Source organism: Portunus trituberculatus, chromosome 42 (assembly GCF_017591435.1).
Source record: "Portunus trituberculatus isolate SZX2019 chromosome 42, ASM1759143v1, whole genome shotgun sequence".
NCBI lineage: Eukaryota > Metazoa > Arthropoda > Malacostraca > Decapoda > Portunidae > Portunus > Portunus trituberculatus.
Window position 1 is genome coordinate 19,095,919 of NC_059296.1, and position 21,019 is coordinate 19,116,937.

General features: G+C 44.9%; 1 protein-coding gene across 1 annotated transcript in view; it reads left to right on the plus strand.

The window, feature by feature from the left end:
- Positions 1 to 573: 573 nt before the first annotated feature.
- Positions 574 to 21,019, plus strand: part of LOC123517695 (innexin inx2-like) — a 44,664-nt gene continuing 24,218 nt past the window's right edge. Inside the window, 4 exon segments of the mRNA XM_045278051.1 lie at positions 574 to 1,135; positions 1,138 to 1,333; positions 14,132 to 14,317; positions 20,411 to 20,600. Coding sequence (XP_045133986.1) covers positions 805 to 1,135; positions 1,138 to 1,333; positions 14,132 to 14,317; positions 20,411 to 20,600 — 903 coding nt within the window. The 5' untranslated portion in view covers positions 574 to 804.

Below are 21,019 nucleotides of genomic sequence, written 5' to 3' on the forward strand. Positions count from 1 at the left end.
GCGTGTTCACTATGACGCTCATTCATATCCAGTACATCCATGGTTGCTTGTTTCTATCCCTGTGGCGAACCGGAGAAGAAGAAAGCGATAAAAATTTAGGCCTAAAGTAGAGGTATTTGTGTCCGTCCAGTCCAGCGAGTCGACAAGCCTACCCGAACACCTCCCCACCCACCAAACTTCCCCCGTCACGCCCGGCTTACCCGAATCAATAGGCCTACTTCGTATTTACGTTAGCAGCATACACCCGCTATATGCAGCCGCTCCCGTGGTGTCTAGGTCAAGCTCCGGCAGCATACGTAACTCAGGGTCTTTAAATCCCAGCTAAAATCGTGGGCGGCATCACCTAACCTCTGTCTAAGTACGTGACCTCGGTCCGCTCATTGTTTTTCCTCATTGTTCCTCGCAACTATAAGACGGAGAATCTATAAATGTACTTACGTTAAACTAGCTCCATATAGTCGGTATAGTAAGAAAGGCGACGGACAGATGGTATAGATAAAGGTTAGATTTAATACACTAGTTGGAACTTGCGGGTTGGGTGGGTGGCCCGCTGCTGTCTGTGTGTGTGTGTGTGTGTGCATCGGGCTGTCGGCGGTCAGTGGTTGGTGGGCTGTGGCAGTGAGAGGAAGTGTGTTGGTGGTGTGGGGTAATTTTTTTTATTATTGAAACGCACCAGGTTGTTTGTGTGTTGGAAGGTAGGCTGAAGGTGCAAGTGTTGTGGTGCGTGAGGAGTCCCGGGTTTTGGACACAAGTTGGTGTCTTTTTGTTATCTCGGGGGACGCAACACAAGAATAAGCCGCCAAAATGATGAAATATTTGGCAGCCGCGAAAGTGCTAAAGAAACATAAGGCTCAGGTGGATAATGCAGTGTTTCACCTTCACTATCGGGTGACTTTTGTAATATTCATTATATCCGGAGCTCTTGTGACAGCAAAGGAATTCATCGGGGCGCCAATAGAATGCATGTCCAAAGCGATCCCCGGCAAGATCCTCAACACCTTCTGCTTCATCATGTCCACCTTCAGCGTACCCAAGCACTGGGACAAGCCGCTGGGCGACGGCGTGCCTCACCCTGGCGTGGGCTTTGTGGAGCCTGAAGACGAAATAGTGTACCACGCTTACTACCAGTGGGTTCCTTCGTCCTGGTGCTGCAGGCCATCATGTTCTATGTACCGCGGTACCTCTGGAAGAACATGGAAGGTGGGCTGTTCGTCACCATCTTGGCTGGCCTTGACAAGATGACAATGGACGAGAGCAGCAGGCACAAAAGGCACAAAGTGCTCGCCCAGTACATGATCAAACACCTGCACATGCATATGAACTGGGCCATAAGGTGAGTGTCCCGCAGCGAGTCCAAGCCGTGCCTTGCCTACATGCAGCTTTGATAACAGGCGGCTGTGAAAGTATTCCAGGGAATCTTGCTTCACCGTGTGGAGAAGATTTTGATTGTGGATGCTTCGAACCTAGCTTGCGAAGCGTCTCGATCCTTGCCACGACTTGCCCTTTCCTTGAGTAGCGCGCAGGTATGGAGAAACTAGGAGCGGGGTTAGAGGCACGCGAGATGATTGTTGTAATCTAGAGTGCTACAAAAAACAAGAAATCTGTTGTTGTGGCTCACATAACACACTTTCTATAAGTAACCTGGCCTTCGGTTTAATTCAGTTATGTGGCTGTGGCGTAGGAACTTATTCTGCTGATTGGCACCGTCCCATCGGTCTCTACTCATCACAACGTGCCGTTGCTTGTGGGGGAAGGATTGGGGGGTGGCAGCGATGCGGCAGTGAAGATGGGTGATGTGCCGCGGTGCTTTGCATTCTCCAGATGAGCGATGCTTATGTTTCCCAAGGACCTGTACAAGGGTTGTGTAATAATTTGCTGACGTACTTACTCAATATTACATTTTCTTCACACACACACACACACACACACACACACACACACACACACACACACACACATATATATATATATATATATATATATATATATATATATATATATATATATATATATATATATATATATATTCTTTCTTATCTGGACCTCCTGTTTAAAGTTAACACTGAAGAAAGTAATAATCCAAATGGAGGGCTGCCTAAACCTGGCGTGTCTGGAGAAGTGTGCTGAATTGGTGTCACACCGCAGGGCCCAGCGATACCAATCAGCAGCGTGACCGCAGCTTCGTGGTGCACCGCAACTCCAAACTTGGTTTTCGAAATATCGTAACAAAAATATCAATATTTCGTGTCTGAGTGAAAGTTTAGCATTTAACTATGGTTCCATCTCCTGCCGCCTCTCGCTCTTTATCCATTAATCAATGTATCACTCACGGGACCACGACATCGGGGCAATGAGATCAAAGTTTCCTTGCGACTCCAATCGTCTCCCCACAAGTGTAGGCAAACGCAGCGCAGGTTATGTTTGTTAACTGTAAAGATGGAAGATCATAAATCATATGCTAATAGTTATTTGAATGACATGGAAGAGCCAAGGCGCTAGCACTCCTCCTGAGATTTCTCGAATTCATTAGGACAAGTCTGTAGCATCTAGGTGATCATGCTATGGCTTCATCATACCATATTCAGAATTTCATCATACCATATTCAGAATTTCGGGATATGCCGAAATTCTGAATATGGTATGATGAAGCCATAACATAATCACCAAGATGCTACAGACTTGTCCTAATGAATTCCGAGGTCATTATAGCATTCTACTCAGGCGTCAGTGAGTAAAATTATTGCAAATAAAAATCGGAAGAAATGTAACTTAGTGTGGCCTGATCTAGTCAAAAACACATTACTAATATTTTTCTCTGACAGTTTCCAGTGACAGTTTCTTCCTTGGGCATTTATTCCTTTACCATTTGTTATCGTTACTTTTCCTGATGGTTTTCTTTCAGACTGCCGAATAAAGGTTGTACGTAGAATCACTTCAATTGTTGTCGTACGTTATTCTTGAAGCCACGGTGACCTTTGTCCTTGTTGCCCGAGCCCGTGAACCGAAGCTTTGGTGTGTGTGTATAAGGCAGCAGCTTGGAAATTAGCGTGGCAAAGCCTTGCACCCTGCGTGGCGTAACACACTGGGAAAGGGAAGAAAGGTCACAGTGGCATCGAGCAGAGGATGACCCAGAACGGAGGGTGTGTGTGTGTGTGTGTGCGCGCGTCTCCTCTGACTACTATGGCGTACCCTCAAGTTTGATTAAATGTTCTGGCGTACCATACAAGATAGCATAAATATGAGATGCCACTGGAAACAAACAGAATGATGGAGTACTTTAACATTATTATTATTATTGTTTTTTCAGGACCTGCTGTTGTATATTTCTCCTTTAAACTTGTCAAGTTACTACATAAAACAAACCGCCAAGAGTTACTATATTGAATAAGTGTTCAGTGTTCATGTTCTCATTAAGTCAGAATATAAGTATTTCATCTATCGATTCCACTTGCACTGTTAAGCCCGTGACAACACTGTAATGATGGGAAGGAAAGTGTTGAGTAAAGTTGCCCTTCTCGTTGGCATCTCAGGTTATCTTTGGATTTTTTTTTTCATTCTTTTCTTTCTAGCAATGTACACGAGACGCAGGTGCCGAATATGTGGTGATGTTACCAGCAAAGCCTCACACACCAGTAGCACGGCTCCTCTCCTCTTCCCGCTCGGTACACTGCAAGTGGATATTCATTCATATACGCGAGGAGAGGACAGAGTAGAAGCCGTATTAGTTAACCCCACCCCCCGTTGATGGGACACTGGTTCCTCAACTTCCTCCACTCCTACAACTTCCCAACAGCTGCCGCCATTGTACTCGCGAGTGTTCCTTTCTTCCGTACTAATAGCAGGTTTGCGGCTCTTTCAGTGTGGCAGGGTTCAAGGTAGTAGAAAATGGGCAACATGCAGAGACGGGTATCATGGATGGCTCGTTGTGGTGTTCAGACATCTCAAGTACCTTTGTCCCCACTGGAAGGAAACAAGTAGATGTTTGTGGTTATTTATTCCTCTTTGATATTCGAATCCAGTTTACCACAAGTTGTCGGAGTCTGCTACTAGCGTGCAAGGTTCATGGCGGTGACAGCAGTGTGTGTGTGTGTGTGTGTGTGTGTGTGTGTTTCACTGTTTGATCTGCTGCAGTCTCTGACGAGACAGCCAGACGTTACCCTACGGAACGAGCTCAGAGCTCATTGTTTCCGATCTTCGGATAGGCCTGAGACCAGCCACACACCACACACCAGGACAACAAGGTCACAACTCCTCGATTTACATCCTGTACCTACTCACTGCTAGGTGAACAGGGGCTACACGTGAAAGGAGACACACCCAAATATCTCCACCCGGCCGGGGAATCGAACCCCGGTCCTCTGGCTTGTGAAACCAGCGCTCTAACCACTGAGCTACCGGGTGTGTGTGTGTGTGTGTGTTACGTATGACGGTGACTATAACACACAGAGGAGCAGGCGGTGAACATGTGGTTATAAAACAACAAACCAAAGAGAGACTTAGAGGAGGCCACGTCCGGCGCCTGAGATGTGACCCGATCAGATTTCAACCTTAGAACCAACCAATGAGTGAGTGAGCGGATCGAGGAGCGAGGGTCGTGCCGGTGAGATGTGGTTGTGGGCTGAGGCGGTACAGCCTGGAACTCAACCAGTATCGGTGATCAGTCACGTTATAATGAGAATATTGAAACACAGCGGCCTTGACTAACTGCTTATATCATATGAGAGACCCATCTTGTGGCCTGTCAGACTGAGACATCCAGATTACCAGCGTTGGGTCCGGCTGACGGTGACGGAGCGCGGCAGGAGCATCAGAGAGTGGCTATCAAATCCAGACAACAGCAGGCTCGGCGATGGTAGTTCTTGTGTACTGGCAACTCCCTTCAAGAAATATCAAAATCACTGCAATGTATATATATAAAAATCAAACAACGCATAGGCACGGTGCCGTGGATGGCGGTGACAGCAGGGAGAGGCAGCATGGCAAAGGACTGAAGGACGAGGTATCTTCCCAGAGGTTGCTTATGCATTTTCTCCCTGCCAAACAAGGATGGTACTCAGGAAAGCCATGCATGGATGTATGTGGTAATATGGAGAGAAAAACATTCCTTTTAGCACGTAGGACACATGCCAGTGACAACTTGCACACCTCTCTGAGACACTTAACACTGCATTCAGGTGGTCGGAACCTGGCAATTGACTAAAATTACTTGATATAACGTCGAATTGGGTTTCGAAAAAGCGCTACCTCTCCTAACGAGAGCACAGTATTAATGATTATTTGGACTTGAAGCCATGCGTAATTTGGCTAAATAAATGTGTTAGCCATTGTTAGCAGATAATAATCCAGAATAGAATTATCAAGGACATTTGTAGGGAAGTGGTGACGTAGTGGATAAGGTGGTGAGCGTGGGATCAGACAGACGTCCTTGCGTAGGTTCGAATCCCACCTCATACCTCTTTGAAACTATGCCATTTGTCGAGTGGTTTAAAGTTAACTTCATGTCACCATGATACCCAGGTTCTAGGTGGTTACACCAAAGATACGCTTGGTTGGTGATATGGGCCCTAATATGGGTACACTTTGAATAAAATTGCCTGCGTCACTAATGGGCAGAAGCTTAACAGCGCTTCTCACATATACTCTTCAAGTATGCCTATAGGCACTATAGTCCATAACGTAAAAATAAGAAAAAAAATAAAAAACCTGCAACACCATGCCACATCCAAAATTAAGCAAAACTTCAGAAAAAGACGAACACACACACACACACACACGAGCGCGTGCGCGCGCGCGCCGCGAACGAAAAAAAACAGGTTGGGGAGTGGGACATGGTGAGATATTTTATTATTTTTTCCTTCCTTGCTATCCACATCTTAAAGACGAAGAGGTTTATCAGGAAAACTAACATATAACCAAACACTGCTCTGCTGCACGCCATGAAACACTCATCTCTAATGAATCACGTCACCCACCCACAGCGATCGTGTTCTTGCTTTTAAAAGAGTAAATAAACACTCCCAATGTTTTATAAGTCGTGGTGGTGCGCCGCGGGAACCTCCTTCAAGCTGTCAGTGTGAGCAGCAAGGCGACACTTAAAACTCACTCCACGTAAGGTTAATCGAGCAATTTTCATACCAAAAGGGAAGAAGGAACCTTAAAAAAAACTGGAGATGGTTATGGTCAAGGTGCAGCGGATGATGTGATGCCACGTGGGGCTTAATATAGTGGTGAAGAGCGTCAGGTGTGATTATTATCGAGATGTTTAGGGTGGTAAAACTCACTCTCTCTCTCTCTCTCTCTCTCTCTCTCAATGTAACTTGAGAGGGGAAAGTCCTTCTCATCTCACGTTGTCAAAAGAGAGATAAAAAAAAGACACAGACCACCACTGCTGTCCTCCTCCTCCTCCTCCTCCTCCTCCTCCTTTCTACTTCTCTTCCAGATAGTCTTCCTCGTTCCTCTTTCCAGCTCTCCGCATCAGATCGTTGACTTCATCTGACGTGTGGCGAGGTTGTACTTTTTTCACACTAGTGGTCGGTCTGGGTACGAGGTGAGGCGTTTAAGACAGCCATTTGGTTATATGATAAAGCAAGAGGGAGAGGGGGAGCGAGAGTCCTTGGCGTGGTAACTGATTGTATTGGCCAGCAAGTCGATCGTCTATTCGTCTTGCTATGCCCAGAGGGAACGCCAGAGCAGGACTCTTGTTTTGCTGTTTATAAAGCCGCCATGTGTGTGCAGGGTGAACGAGATCCAAGGTTAAGTTAGTCCAGTGAATATGCAATTCTATGGATTGTCGACTGAGAGAGGCAGTAGTGTACTTCTTCGTCTTTGGATTTAGCAAGTTGATGGGTGATGGAGTTTCGTGAGTTTAGTCTACTAGGATCATGGCTTTCACACACACACACACACACACACACACACACACACACACACACACACACACACACACACACACACACACACACACACACACACACATACAGACCAAAAAAACAAACCTGTCGAGAATGATTTCCGCTGTACTCTCTCTCTCTCTCTCTCTCTCTCTCTCTCTCTCTCTCTCTCTCTCTCTCTCTCTCTCTCTCTCTCTCTCTCTCTCTCTCTCTCTCTCTCTCTCATATTCAGTTTGTGTCGTCATGGCAGTAGCAGCAGCAGCACCATCATTAGTATCTTCTTACCTGGAGGTGTACAACTGACAACTCGCATAGACTCTCTCATTGGGCCAGATGTGTATTAACCAGCCGTAGAAATCATGTTAAGTTTTTGCAGTCAAGTAAGTGATATCGTTAATGGTTGTGTGGTTGTTTAGAGTGCAAATGAGCTATGGCGGCAAGTTGCAATAGGAGTGATAAGCGGGTGAGGTGAGAGGAGAAAGTTGTGGTATCAGGCGTCACAATAGAATAGACAGTCGAATTTTTTCACAAGGACGCAACATCTATGTAGACTCGAAAGTTGAGTTGTGGCGCGCTGAGACCAGTCCACTTTGTACTCTGGGAAGAACTTGTTTCGAAAGGTGTGCGCAGTTTGAATAACGAAGTCGAGTGATTTCATCCACGTCTCGTGCACTTGCCCCTTTATTTAATGATCGTGCGCAAGAGAGAGACCTGACCTGAAATATTGTTAACTCTAAAAGGCATTGGTTATGACTTGTGTGCATACTATGTGAGATGCTGAGAATTATGGATACAGAAGGCTTGAAGGTGGTGATCAGCAACAACAACAACAACAACAACAACTTCATGTTCACCTGAAGATGTATAGCGAAGGCGAACACTGTAAATATATTCAAATTAACATATAACTAATATATATATATATATATATATATATATATATATATATATATATATATATATATATATATATATATATATATATATATACACTCGACAAACAAGCTAAAAATCTAAGAGTAGCTATAATGAAAATGATATGCGCCACTTAAATGATAACTGGTAGCTGCATAAACATGAACGTAAGTCACAGTAAGTAGCAGACCAACTCCACTGCACGGCTAAGACGTGCGCGTCCTGAGTAAGACTAAAGTTGACACCTGACATGTACGGCGGGGTGCGAGGGGTCATGTATTCTCTATCTCTGCAGTAAAACATAAGGCAGATGCAGCAGAGGTCCGGTGATCTAGCAGTACTATAAAATGTATGGTGTACTGAATAAATTTGAGTAGATTCTTACTACAATTGAAGGATAAGTGGATGTGTCGTAGAAATTAGCGCCTGTCAGCTTCAGTCAGGTAATAGATGGCAAATTGGAGTAACACAATGCCAATGTAATGATGGTAAAAGAAGGCAGGATAAAAGGAGAGTTAAATGGAGAGATAAGTTGTTTGGCTCGGGTGGCATGGAATAGACAGGATGTAGATTAGTTGAAATAGATGGAAGTCTCATCCTGCAATCGACTCGCAGTGATTGGTGTGTGGCTGTCAGGTGGAGGAGGAGGAGGGGAGGAAGGGAGTGGGAGAGGTGTTATCGCGTCACTGCTCTTCGTTACGGGAAAGGAACAAGAGATTAAATTACGAAGCGGAAATTCGAGAGACCTTGAGTCCGGTCCAAGCATCAGCCCGTGTAGTGCAGCACCTCACGGCTTTGCCTCGCCTCGCCTGGGATGGGAGATGTTTAAGTTATTTGAATGTTGCTGGGAATGTGTGTAGGTGAATCGATACCACGTCCCTCTGCCAATTCATTCGCCCACCAGAACAAAGAAGCCCCGCCTAGCACGAGTCCCTGTACGGTGTCAGTCATGCGTCGAGGCGAAGCAGCAAGACAAATGTGAGAGGCTAGAGAAACGAACGCTCGATTCTGTTTGTATTAGCACTTCCTGAGCGTTGAAATTCCCAAGATAGAGTGATAAGTGATTGTTTTCTGTATAGGAGAGATAAAGGTTATCCAGACGCAGCTCTAGTGTGTGTGTGTGTGTGTGTGTGTGTGTGTGTCTAGGTAGCAACAAGGAACCATCAATAGCACACGGTACACTTTTCCCTCTAGAAGGCTTATCTGTGTTAACCAGTGTGTTGTTCATGGGTTAGGGAAAGTGAGTGGATGTTTATGCCCGGGTACTTGACGTGTGTGACCCGCCCCATCACGCCCCGTCACGCCCATTCCTACGCCACACCGACCCACAGTCCTCCACCCACCTTTCCCTCTGTTCTACCTTTCTCTGCCCTCCGACCACTCCCTTCCTCTACCTGTCCCGTTCCCTCGCGATCCTCTGTCCTCTCTCCTCCGTCCTGTAGCCCCGCCCAGTCCCCTCACCTGTTCTCTTGCTCATCGTTCTTCCCATCCTGTCCTGCCCGTCACTTGCCCGGAACACGAACGCTCCGCCTGATTCGTGACCTTGAAACTCTGCTCACTTGTCACTCGCTCGTGGATTTACATAACAATTACGGTGACCTCCCCCCCTATCCCTCTCCCCCATACTTACCTGGCCGCTTGGATGACGGTGTGTGGCGGAAGTGTGGTTGGTAGTATAGCCTTCCTCCCCTCCCCTCTCTCTCTCTCTCTCTCTCTCTCTCTCTCTCTCTCTCTCTCTCTCTCTCTCTCTCTCTCTCTCTCTCTCTCTCTCTCTCTTTCTCCCCTCCTCATTCATCACTATCATCATCATCGTGGTGGTAACAAAGTGATGTATGAAAGTTTTAGTCGTGATAAATTGTTGATGTCTTGGGAAACTTTGTTATTCTTATTTATTTTCTCTTTGTGGGTAACTGTAGTAATTTTATAGTGTGTGTGTGTGTGTGTGTGTGTGTGTGTGTGTGTGTGTGTGTGTGTGTGTGTGTGTGAAAGTGTTAGTTAGTATGCACGTACGTCATAACGTGTGTGTGTGTGTGTGTGTGTGTGTGTGTGTGTGTGTGTAAAAGTGTTAGTTAGTATGCACGTGCGTCATAACCTATGAGTGTGTGTGTGTGTGTGTAAAAGTGTTAGTTAGTATGCACGTGCGTCATAACCTATGAGTGTGTGTGTGTGTGTGTGTGTGTGTGTGTGTTTTGTTTTGTTTCTATGTTGTGGCGTAACTTTTGTGTATTCTGGCCACGCCCTTGTCATAAAGGCACAGCACGGAGAGAGAGAGAGAGAGAGAGAGAGAGAGAGAATTTGAGGATATGTGATGTGAATGTATACCTGTTATCAGTATCTTTCCTCTACTTTTCTCCTTCACTGTCCTCCCTGACCCTCCGACCTTCCATTCCTCACCCTAACTAGCCTTCCTACCCCACCTGCCCTTCCTTACCCTACCCCACCCTTCCTTACCCCACCCTACGCTTATCCCTCGCTCATCAGATACGGTAACAAGACACACTGCCTCTCTAGGGATTCCTTCCAAGACTGTCCTCTCTTAGGCTCTCTTTCTCTCACTTTAGGCCTTACCGTGACTCTCCATGGCCCTCTCTTCTCCTCTTGTTCCAGGCCACTACCTCCTCTTCCTGAGTCTCTTTTAATATAGGCTGTCTTTTCTTCCCTCGCCACACACTCTCTTTCTTAACCCTTTCAGTACTGGAACCTAACGAAACCAAAGAAAGAAGTACAAAAAATCTTTATGGTGAATTTTGATATGGTTAGACGATTTCATTGATGTTAGGAAGGGTTTATGGAGGTCAGAAGATTAATGGCCAGAGTCTTCACTATTTCAATCCCTCGCATAAGTTTCTGAAGCTGTATAAAAATCGCCAAATAGTAAGCAGAATGAATATGAAAATGCATCCTGGTACTGAAGGGTTAATTGTCTCGTTTCGCTACACTTGGTCTTGGTGAGAGTGAATGGTGATCTGTCTTCGTATCGTTCCCTCCCTGCTCCCCTGCGAAACTCGTTATCTTGTTGCGCAGGATGGATAGATATGATTTTCTTCCTCCCCTGGGTAATTTTCAAAGGTAATATTGTAGTTTTTGATGCATTAACACCCTCCGTGAGAGCGTTTTTATTCTTGATTTCCTGTCGTGCCGTGCAGTTGAGAAAAACTGAGTAAAGAGAGAGAAAGCGATGTAAGTCTTGTATTGTAGTTACTTGTCCTCCTCGCGGTTCACTTCACCGGCCTTGAGTGCGAGTAACCTTTGGATGAAGGGAAACTTATGTGGAGGTTATTGGATTATGATGGTCTGATAGCTTGGATAAGTGGAGGGCAAGAAGACAACACATTAGGTTCACCATATTAATTTCTTTCGTGAATCCGTTCCTCTTTTCCACTCTTTCTTTTTGCATTACCTTCCATTTGTTCTCTTTTCTCCCATTCCATTTCTTCTTTCTGTCCTTATCACCTCTCTTCTCACATCTCAGTTCCATTACTTTCCCATTTTCTTTCGTGAATCCGTTGCTCTTTACCTCTTTCTCTTTGCATTACTTTCCATTTATCGTCCTCTCTTCCATTCCATTTTTCCTCCTTTCTCCCCTTTCTCAATCTTTAATCCCCTTATCACCTCCTCTCTTCTCTCATCTTCTCTGTTCTTTTACCTTCCCCATTCTCCTCTTCCACCTTTCATCCTCTCTCCCATTCTATTTCTTCTCCTTTCTCCACCTCCTCAACGTCGATTCCTTTACCACCAACTCTCTTCTCTCATCTTAGTTCTTTTACCTTCCCCTTTCTCCTCTTCCGTCTTTCCCACTCTTTCCCATTGCATTTCTTCTCCTCCTTTCTCCACTTCCTCAACCTTCAGTCCCCTTACCACCTTCCTTACTTCTTTCATCTATTCAGTTTCTTTACCTTCTGTTCTCTCCTCTATTTTCCCCTCCTCCTTTCTCCCCTTCTCCAGTCATCAGTCCCCTTTCCTCCCACCGTAGAGCAGCGCAGCGGTGTGTGGGTTGCGTATGTGCATTAGAACCGTAAACAAATAATGTGTCAGACCTTGAGCTCGTGAGAGATAATATAATAACTGCCGCCCAGACCCTGATTCAAGGTTACAACTGACGCCCACTCGCTCATATGAAAGTGGGATCATTACTTTACTTTCTTTAGTTCGTAAGGTGATTAATATGTGCAAGGCGTGTTTATATGTGAGGTAGGATTGTCAGGGAGGACGAAGGAGTAAAGACGTCGCTTGAATCTTTTATTTTTATTCAGTTTTCGTCTCTGCTTCAAAGCCACGTGCGCCGGAAGTGTCGAGGTGATTATTTGCGAATCAGGGAAGAATTGCATAAAACCCCGAATTAGCTTGGGAAAAATTGGATAACTGTGTGTGTGTGTGTGTGTGTGTGTGTGTGTGTGTGTGTGTGTGTGGCTCGCTTGTCATTCGTGTGTCGTTCGTAACTCTCTCTCTCTCTCTCTCTCTCTCTCTCTCTCTCTCTCTCTCTCTCTCTCTCTCTCTCTCTCTCTCTCTCTCTCTCTTTAGCTCTCTCTCTCTTTAGCTCTCTCTCTCTCTAGCTCTCTCTCTCTCTCTCTCTCTCTCTCTCTCTCTCTCTCTCTCTCTCTCTCTCTCTTAGACTGTAACAGAAGGTCGGGTGAATGTCACTTGCAACTTTAACAAAACAAAAAATCTCGATCTATCAGCGAGTGCAATGAAGAGTAAACACCGTTGGCTTGATGGACGTGGATACATGATAGGGCAGGTATCGTGTTTCTGTTTGCCTCCTGGAGTGGTCCGTGAAATGGATGACGGACTGGAGGTGTTGGCCGAAGTGTCAGTGGCCGTCCGTGTGTTGACTCTAGCGGGGCTATGCCAATACGGAGGTGCCGCGATCGAGGACGTGACTCTACGCCTCTTTCAACACGCCGCCGCAGTGTCTTGATGGCCATTTCATTTAGACGGACGTGATCGTACTCTTGTGTCTTTTCTCTCGGTGGGTGGGGCTGGCTGGGTGTCGATGAACTGCCGGTGAGTGTTCCCGTGTTGGGCTGAGGACAGTTGTGATGCCTCGGTCCCGGCGGCTTCAACTCCTTGAGGCAGGCTAGCACCACATCCTGGAAACTAAACTAACTGGTTTTCTGTCTTTAATGGAAACGTATATCAGTCTTTTAACTTCGGCTGGTTTTCTTGCATACATAAACAAAAGTAACACTGAATCTTTGTGTGTCAGCATAGAAATGGACCCAGGCTGAGACGTGGGAACGCAGCAGTAGGTACCCGCATGGCGCCATTACAGCCAGAGAGAATAAATTGCTCTTCTCTTCAGCTTGAGAGAGGCACCGTAGCGGCCGTTACAGCCCGCATGGCAGGGCATATTCTTGGTATTGGTTACTATTCAGTGTTCATGTGTCCCTCATGTCGTGGCGCCGTGATCTAATCACACGGTTTGGGACAGCAGCTTGCGTACTATATATCGTCGACCATTCGTTACCTTTGCTGTATATTGAAAAAAAAAAAAAAAAAAACCACTCTAGATACAATGGCACTTCTTCACATCAATTCTTCAATCAGTGGCAATCACCAACACGGCGCTCCAGAGCGACATGATTCCTTGCTCACATGTGGGCGATGACTCCACGTATCTTCTTGCTGCGAGTCTTGGGTGTGAAAAACAATGTGGCCGAATCTACCAAAATTCCTGAAAATTGAAAGCTCCATAAATATTTCATATTAACAGAGTAAATCACCTCAGAGTTGTGGTAGAAATATGAAGAAGGAAGTGCATGCATTGTGATTGCAATATGAACGGAAGAGGGAGGAGGAGAAAGAGGAAGAGTTGTATTAGTAATGAGGGGAGGAAAATTAGAACTTGCAGTAGCAGTAATAATAGGAGGAGTTGTAGTACGTAATAGTGAAAAGAGTAGGCGGAGGGTTTATAGTAGCAATAGCAACGGGAAGAAGAGAAGGAGGAGGAGGTGGAGGAAGACAACGACAGCAATGAGAAGGAAGGTGTCGCGTTTCTCTCGTTTAATTTGAACAAGGTTATTTCATTATTTTTTGGTACATTTTTATATTTTCATTTACAGTTTGTATTTTGCATGATTATATTTCATTGGTTATTGTTGATTATATTTTGTAGGTTACAATTTAGATTATTTTATTTCAAAGTTATTAAGTTATAGATTGATTATCATATATATTTCATAGGTTACAGTTTAGGTTATTATATTTTGTCGGTTACAGGTTATAGGTTACATTGCCATAGTTCAACACATTTTTTTTTTTTTTTATTTCCATGTACATTTTAACCACTCAATTACTGAAGGTGTTGTTGCATGGTTGTGTTTCAGGTTCTTCCTTTGCGAGGTGCTGTGTCTGGTGGTGGTGGTGGGCAACATCTACTTCACTGACCTGTTCCTGGGCGGCACTTTCCTCACCTACGGCACGGAGGTCATCAACTTCCCTGACATGGACCCCGAGAAGCGCATCGATCCCATGACACGCATCTTCCCCAGAGTCACCAAGTGCACCTTCAGGTCAGCGCACCACGGCACCCTCTTGTTGTTGTTGTTGTTGGTGGTGGTGGTGGTGGTGGTTTTGTTGTTGTTGTTGTTGGTCTTGTTCTTTTTTCTTTTTCTTCATCTTCCTTCGTTTCTTCTTCTTGTTCTTTTTTGCGTCTTTTATTCCTTCTCTTCTTCTTCCCCTTATATTCCTTCTCTTCTTTATAATCCCGTTTATTGTTGTTGTTGTTGTTGTTGTTTTTGTGTTTATTCCGTTTCCATTCCTTTTCTTCTTCCTCTTCTATTCCTTCTCTTTTTCTTTTTAAACTTGTTGTTGTTGTTGTTGTTGTTGTTGTTTTTGTTGTTGTTATTGTTGTTGTTAGTAGTAGACGTAGTAGTAGTGGTAGTAGTACTAGTGGTGGTGGTGGTGGTAGTAGTAGTAGTGTATAGAAATATAAAGAAAGACAACAACATATCTTAGTTTTAACAGGACTGCTTTGAATAACTCTCCTACTGAGTACTACTAGTGGAAGAGACAGGCTAGCAAAGTAGAAGGACAAAGGAGAGTGAAATAGAAATAGGAGATAGGGGAGGTCTATTAAAGTTAATTCTATAGTAGCAGTAGTAGTAGTAGTAGTAGTGGTGGTGGTGGTGGTAGTAAGAGAAGGAGGAGGCGGTTTATTAAAATGGGTTGAAGTTTAGTCTCTCTCTCTCTCTCTCTCTCTCTCTCTCTCTCTCTCTCTCTCTCTCTCTCTCTCTCTCTCTCCATCCCACCCAACGCTACCGTCCTTTCACCACCCCCTCCCTCCCATCCACCCTCCCAATCAATAACTTTCCCAAACCCAAAACCCTGAACACAAACACCATCCATGACAGAGTGAACACTAAAGTTAGCACCTCTTATTGTCAGTGTCAGGTGGCAGGGATCCAGTCTACTCTCAAGGACATACAGATCCTGAAACTCTGCGTCGTATCTCCACTATTTTTCAAAAGGTTCTACTTGGAAGTTGCACGCGTTTTTTAAAGTTATCTTTTACTGTTCTAATGACAAATTAACAAATTCTCTGTGTTATCAAGTAGTGAGATAGCCTCAATAACCTGGGTAATCGTATTGGTGGCCTTTGAAAATAGTAGTGGTGTGAGAACGAATAATGTCACAACACTAGCCTCAAAAATGTCTTAAAGATCACCATGCCAGCCTGTCTATCATCTATTTGTCTGTCTTGGGTGGCGGTGGAGGTTCTGTGAGGCCGGTTTAGGGCACCACACGTCGGGAGGACAGACTGGGAGTGTAGGAGACGGCAAGGAGACGAGAGACGAGACATGGTGGTGGGTGGGTGGGATGGGTGGGTGGGTGGGTGGGAGGACCAGCAAAAGGACTAGAGAGACATATGTGCCTTGGGTGGGTGTGGGTGTCCTCTTTCATCCCTAGTCTCTCCCTTTCCACTCCTCCCCTTCTTCCCTCCCTTACCGCCCCTCCATTCCCGCGTCCCATCCTCTCTGCCCCTGTCTGCCTCCTTCCCTATATCATCCTTGTCTGTTTCTTACTTTTCTCTCCCCATCAAGATAAGTGCGGTGGAGAAGAGGAGGTATTAGAGAGAGAGAGAGAGAGAGAGAGAGAGAGAGAGAGAGAGAGAGAGAGAGAGAGAGAGAGAGATGGGGGATATGGCTAAAGTGGAGGAAAAGGAGGAAAAACTGACAAACTGTAGAAATTATGAGAAAAAAACGCAGAGAGAGAGAGAGAGAGAGAGAGAGAGAGAGAGAGAGAGAGAGAGAGAGAGAGAGATGGAGGGATATGGCTAAAGTGGAGGAAAAGGAGGAAAAACTGACAAACTGTAGAAATTATGAGAAAAAAACGCAGAGAGAGAGAGAGAGAGAGAGAAAGAGCGGATGCCAGCAGCGTCATGGAGAGGTCACTGAGGCAAAAATAAGAGGGAAAAAAGTATGAAAACAGGTTGGTGCCCTTATATACCTGGAGCCCTGAGTCTTGCTGTGCCCTTTACTATCCGCCTCTCTCTCTCTCTCTCTCTCTCTCTCTCTCTCTCTCTCTCTCTCTCTCTCGATTATATAATTCCCTTTTCTTGTTACATTTCTCTTTTTCCATCTTTCGTTTCATGTTTTTTTTTTTCTTGTTCGGTTTCCTTCCATATTTTATTGCTTATTGTTTTCTTGTTTATTATTTTTCTTTCCTCTTTTCTTTCATCCTCTTTTACTTTTTTTCCTCATTTATTGCGTTGTTTTTGTATCCTCTCAGAACGGTTTTCCTCAGAACTGTTTTCTTTTCATATTTTTGCTCCTTTACAATTCAAAACTTTGGGATATTTTTTTGTTATTTTCAGTCTTTAACATTTAAAATTCTCTCTCTCTCTCTCTCTCTCTCTCTCTCTCTCTCTCTCTCTCTCTCTCTCTCTCTCTCTCTCTCTCTCTCTCTCTCTCACGTAAATGGCGTGTGGCTTAATTTATTTGGAGGACATTTGATGGAGCTTGAAGGATGATGATGATGATGATGATGATGATAGTAGTGGTGGTGGTGGTGGTGTGGTGGTGGTGGTGGTGGATCCTATACCTTCACTTTAGATTAGAATTACTACAAATAATCACCATCAGTCTCATCAGGATCAATAAGTCTGCTGGTGGTTGTTCTTCCTTTGTGATCATTTGCATCCTTGTATAATCCAGAGAGAGAGAGAGAGAGAGAGAGAGAGAGAGAGAGAGAGAGGGCGAGCAACCAGCCAAGCAGCCATGAGTTCAAACCTGACCCTGACGAACTCCAGCCAGCCAATCACAGCGCAGCATGGGTCAGATTGGGGTAGGGGGAGAGGAGGGGAACTCAGGTGATTGGCCAAGAAAGGGAGTGTTTTCCCCCTTTAGCCAGGGAGAGAAGGGAGAGCTCAGGTGTTCCTTCGTGTCCTTCAGATAACGGTGGCGAGGCTCTGAGGGAAAGTAGGGAACACGGGGAAGAACAGCGACACGGGAGTTGATGGGAGAAGAAGCCTTGTATCGTCTGGTTGGGAGGGTGTGGTGGGTGTTAAGGAGTGGGAGTTCAGTGGCATGTTCCAGGGTTGGGTTGGGGGTGAAGGGGAAGAAATGAGGTTGCCTTCTGCCGTCCAGCAACTTGCCAAGCCCTTGATTTTGTCCTCTTCAGCCTTGCCTTGTTTCACGGAGTTCTTTTGAAAGTGTCGGCAGTGAATTTCTTGCAGCCAACAGCTCAGGGAAGTCATAATTTCGTTGTCTGTTTCACCGAGACATTTACGGGGATGTCTTTGTTCTTGTGTGTGTGTGTGTGTGTGTGTGTGTGTGTGTGTGTGTGTGTGTGTGTGTGTGTGTGTTTGTGTGTACCCTAATCGTGCCCTCTCTCTGAAGGACACTGGACAATGGACTCTCTCTTCGTAGAAGTCGAGTGAACCGTGGAGTGTTAGTGAGGGTGACATTGAAGACTGTGTGATGCAGGTAGTTTCACTAAGTATCACCAAGCTGTCATCCACGTAGAAATTCTGGGTAATGTCTGGGTGCGTCTGATATAGTTTCACACTTTGTCCTTCATCACGTGGTTTGGTTTAATTCCACACTTTTCCGTGTCGCGTGGGCTTTCCTTTCTTCTCGAAGCCTTGGTTAGAGGAAACAGTGGGTGGGTAGTGACTTTCTCCTCCTGCATCTTGAAATCTAGATTAAATTTTTTTCACAAACAGCCTTCTAAGGGCCAACATGTCTACTGATATTTGTTTTTCTTATTTTTATGATTGTTCAAGCGCCTTCAATCAGTCTGTCAATCTTAGGAATGGACCAACACGGAACGATGGAGGTGCTGTGAAACGTAATATTCAAATTCATTAACTTTAACTTGAAACACTATGCGTGCACAGGACAAAAACTAGTAACACGTGTCAGATAAGATTGCCACGGTTATATTACAAATACCAAAACTTTATAGGCAGAAGTATTTTTATGAAACTTGATAATCTTAGTCATTGGTGTTTCTTTCCTTGCTCTCACCGGGAAAGGCATGGCTGGAAGCTGTGGAAAAACGTCATATTCATCTTCACTATATTTTTGTGTTTTCCCTCAATCAGCGACCTACTGACGTTCTCCTTACAAAAAGAAGAAAACGTCAAATAAGAGTCAGGGGGTCAGAGGTCTTAATAGTTAAACTTCTACTGATTCTTTTAACAAAATGATCGAGTAAGAGCACAAGATTATAGTTTCGAAAGACATTAGTAACACAGAAGAGCGGAAGCAGTTCACACCTTTTGATATCTGTAATTGTATGCTTGCCCGTGAGATCGTAAAGGCTTCACTCTACAATACAGGAGTCGTCTTTAACAATGACAATCCATAGACGTTAACACTGATGGGAAAAGAGAGACCTGTAAGTTACTCTCCACCAATAAACTGCTGTTGTTCTGTTTGTTTCGTGAGATCGTAAAGGTTTCACTCTACAATACCAGGTATCGTCTTTAACAATGTCACTCAAAAAAACGTTAATACTGAAAGAAAAAGGTAAGCACAGTAGAGGGGAAAGTTGTAGGGTAGTGTTGTCGTTTTATGTTACGTCCACCATAATGAACTGTGCAGTCTTAGCAATGTCAGTGGAAAAATATCTGACAAGACTCATTGGCGTGGTGACGAAGGTGTTGATGCTGCATGCTGAGGGGTTGGGGTGAGGTTGTGGCGTGGAGACAGTTCAGGGACGTGGACTAAGTTGTTTGTCATGACGGTGGCTCTTCTCTGCCGCTCACACATCGTTGTCAGGTACTTGTTTAAAATCTGCCCCTTCCCTCCTCTTACACTCCTTCATTGTCACCCTTGTCGACGCTAGTGGATTAGCCTACATTACCTTTCATTCCTTCTTTTCTTTAACGCACCCACACACACTCTGTCATTGTGTTTGCATTGCTATCTTCCTCCTTCACCGTAATCAACATCTTTATCATCATCTTCTCTTCCTTTTCTTCTTCTTTTTTTCTCTCATCATCATCATCATCATCATCATCATCATCATCATCATCATCATCATCACCACCACCACCACCACCACCACCACCACCACCACCACCACCACCACCACCACCACACACACACACACACACACACACACACACACACACACACACACACACACACACACACACACACACACACACACACACACACAGAGAGAGAGAGAGAGAGAGAGAGAGAGAGAGAGAGAGAGAGAGAGCAGTGAAGGAAGAATTAACATCGTCAGTTATTACATGCACAGTCACAAGCGTTTTCCTGTTCTTACGTCAAAACATCTCTGCAGAACAAACATCACACTCCATATTTAGAACAGCGACAGAGTGTTACTGGGAGCGAGACTGAGGCCGAGGCAGGGAAAGGCAGAGGGGAAAGCACTGCAGTATAGTATGTACTGTGCCGAGGTGTGAAAAAAAAAGATGTACCTAGGTGTAAAAAATAAGTAAATAAATAAAGTACTAGGTGTTAAAAAAGAAAAGTTAACAGGTAAGTGGATATATTTCTTGGTAGGATGGTAGAAATTATTCGTTTTCGTTACTTCATTTATTAAACAGGTCTTTCCCAGGTGCAGAAAAAGAGTCAGAAATTGAGAGATTGACAGGCGGGGCGGTGGGGATGATTTGTTACTTTCAGACATGAGAAATTACTTGTATTCTTAAGCAACTCATCACTTATTGCTATGTCGGGTAGAAGACAAGAACACTTATTCACAGACACGCACGGGTGACTCCTCCTTGCATATTATGTGAGCAAGGGGTTAAGATGTTCTTGATAATGACCCATATGAACTGACACCACCTCATACTGACACTTCATCTTTACCTTGCTGTGTACGGTATACCTCATAATGCCTCAAATGAACTGTCAGAACTGATACTGCCCCATACTGACACTTTATCCCTACTTTATTTTGAAAGATGTACTGGATAATGTCCCAAATGAATTGATACCTCCTCATACTGACACTTCACCCCTACCTTGCTTTGAACGGTATACTTGATGATGCCCCAAAGGAACTCACGGCTCCTCATGCTAATACCTCATCTCCACTTTGCTTTGAATGGTAAGCTTAAACACCAAACGAAGTGATACCGCTCTATACTGACACTCCCTCTTTATTTGGCTTGTTTGCAGGAAGTTCGGGCCTTCGGGAACCATCGAGACCCACGACACCATGTGTGTGCTGGCGGTTAACATCATCAACGAGAAGATCTACATTTTCATCTGGTTCTGGCTGGTCTCTCTCACCACCATCACCGCTGTCTGGCTCGTGTATCGCCTCCTCGTCATCGTCTCCTCCGATGTGCGCTTCAAGCTTCTGCAGGTGTGTACTGTGCTATGTTCTGTAACACATGGGCCACACCTCTACAAATCTGAAAAGACTATATAACGGAAGCTACACGGTCTTTTAAGGATGACATTAAAAAGATTTCTACACAGTTACCAGGAGAAATAATGAGAATTCGGCCTTGTCATCTTTGCGGCCTTAAGAAAAAAGAAAAAAATCATGGTGAAAGAGCACAGCTTTCCTGAATAATTTAGAGGGAGAAGGAGAATCACAGCATCTTTTTAGTATGAAGTTCCTGGCGTATAACAGTGGAAGGAGGGCGTACGACCCTCGCCTTTGCCCATGAAGCTGAGTTCTTGAGCCGCTTCGTGTTTATTGTTAATGTGGGGTGCGAGGAGTGGTAGGGGGTGAGAAGCGGGGCATGGAAGGGGGTAGGGGTGTAGTAAAAGCCTGGT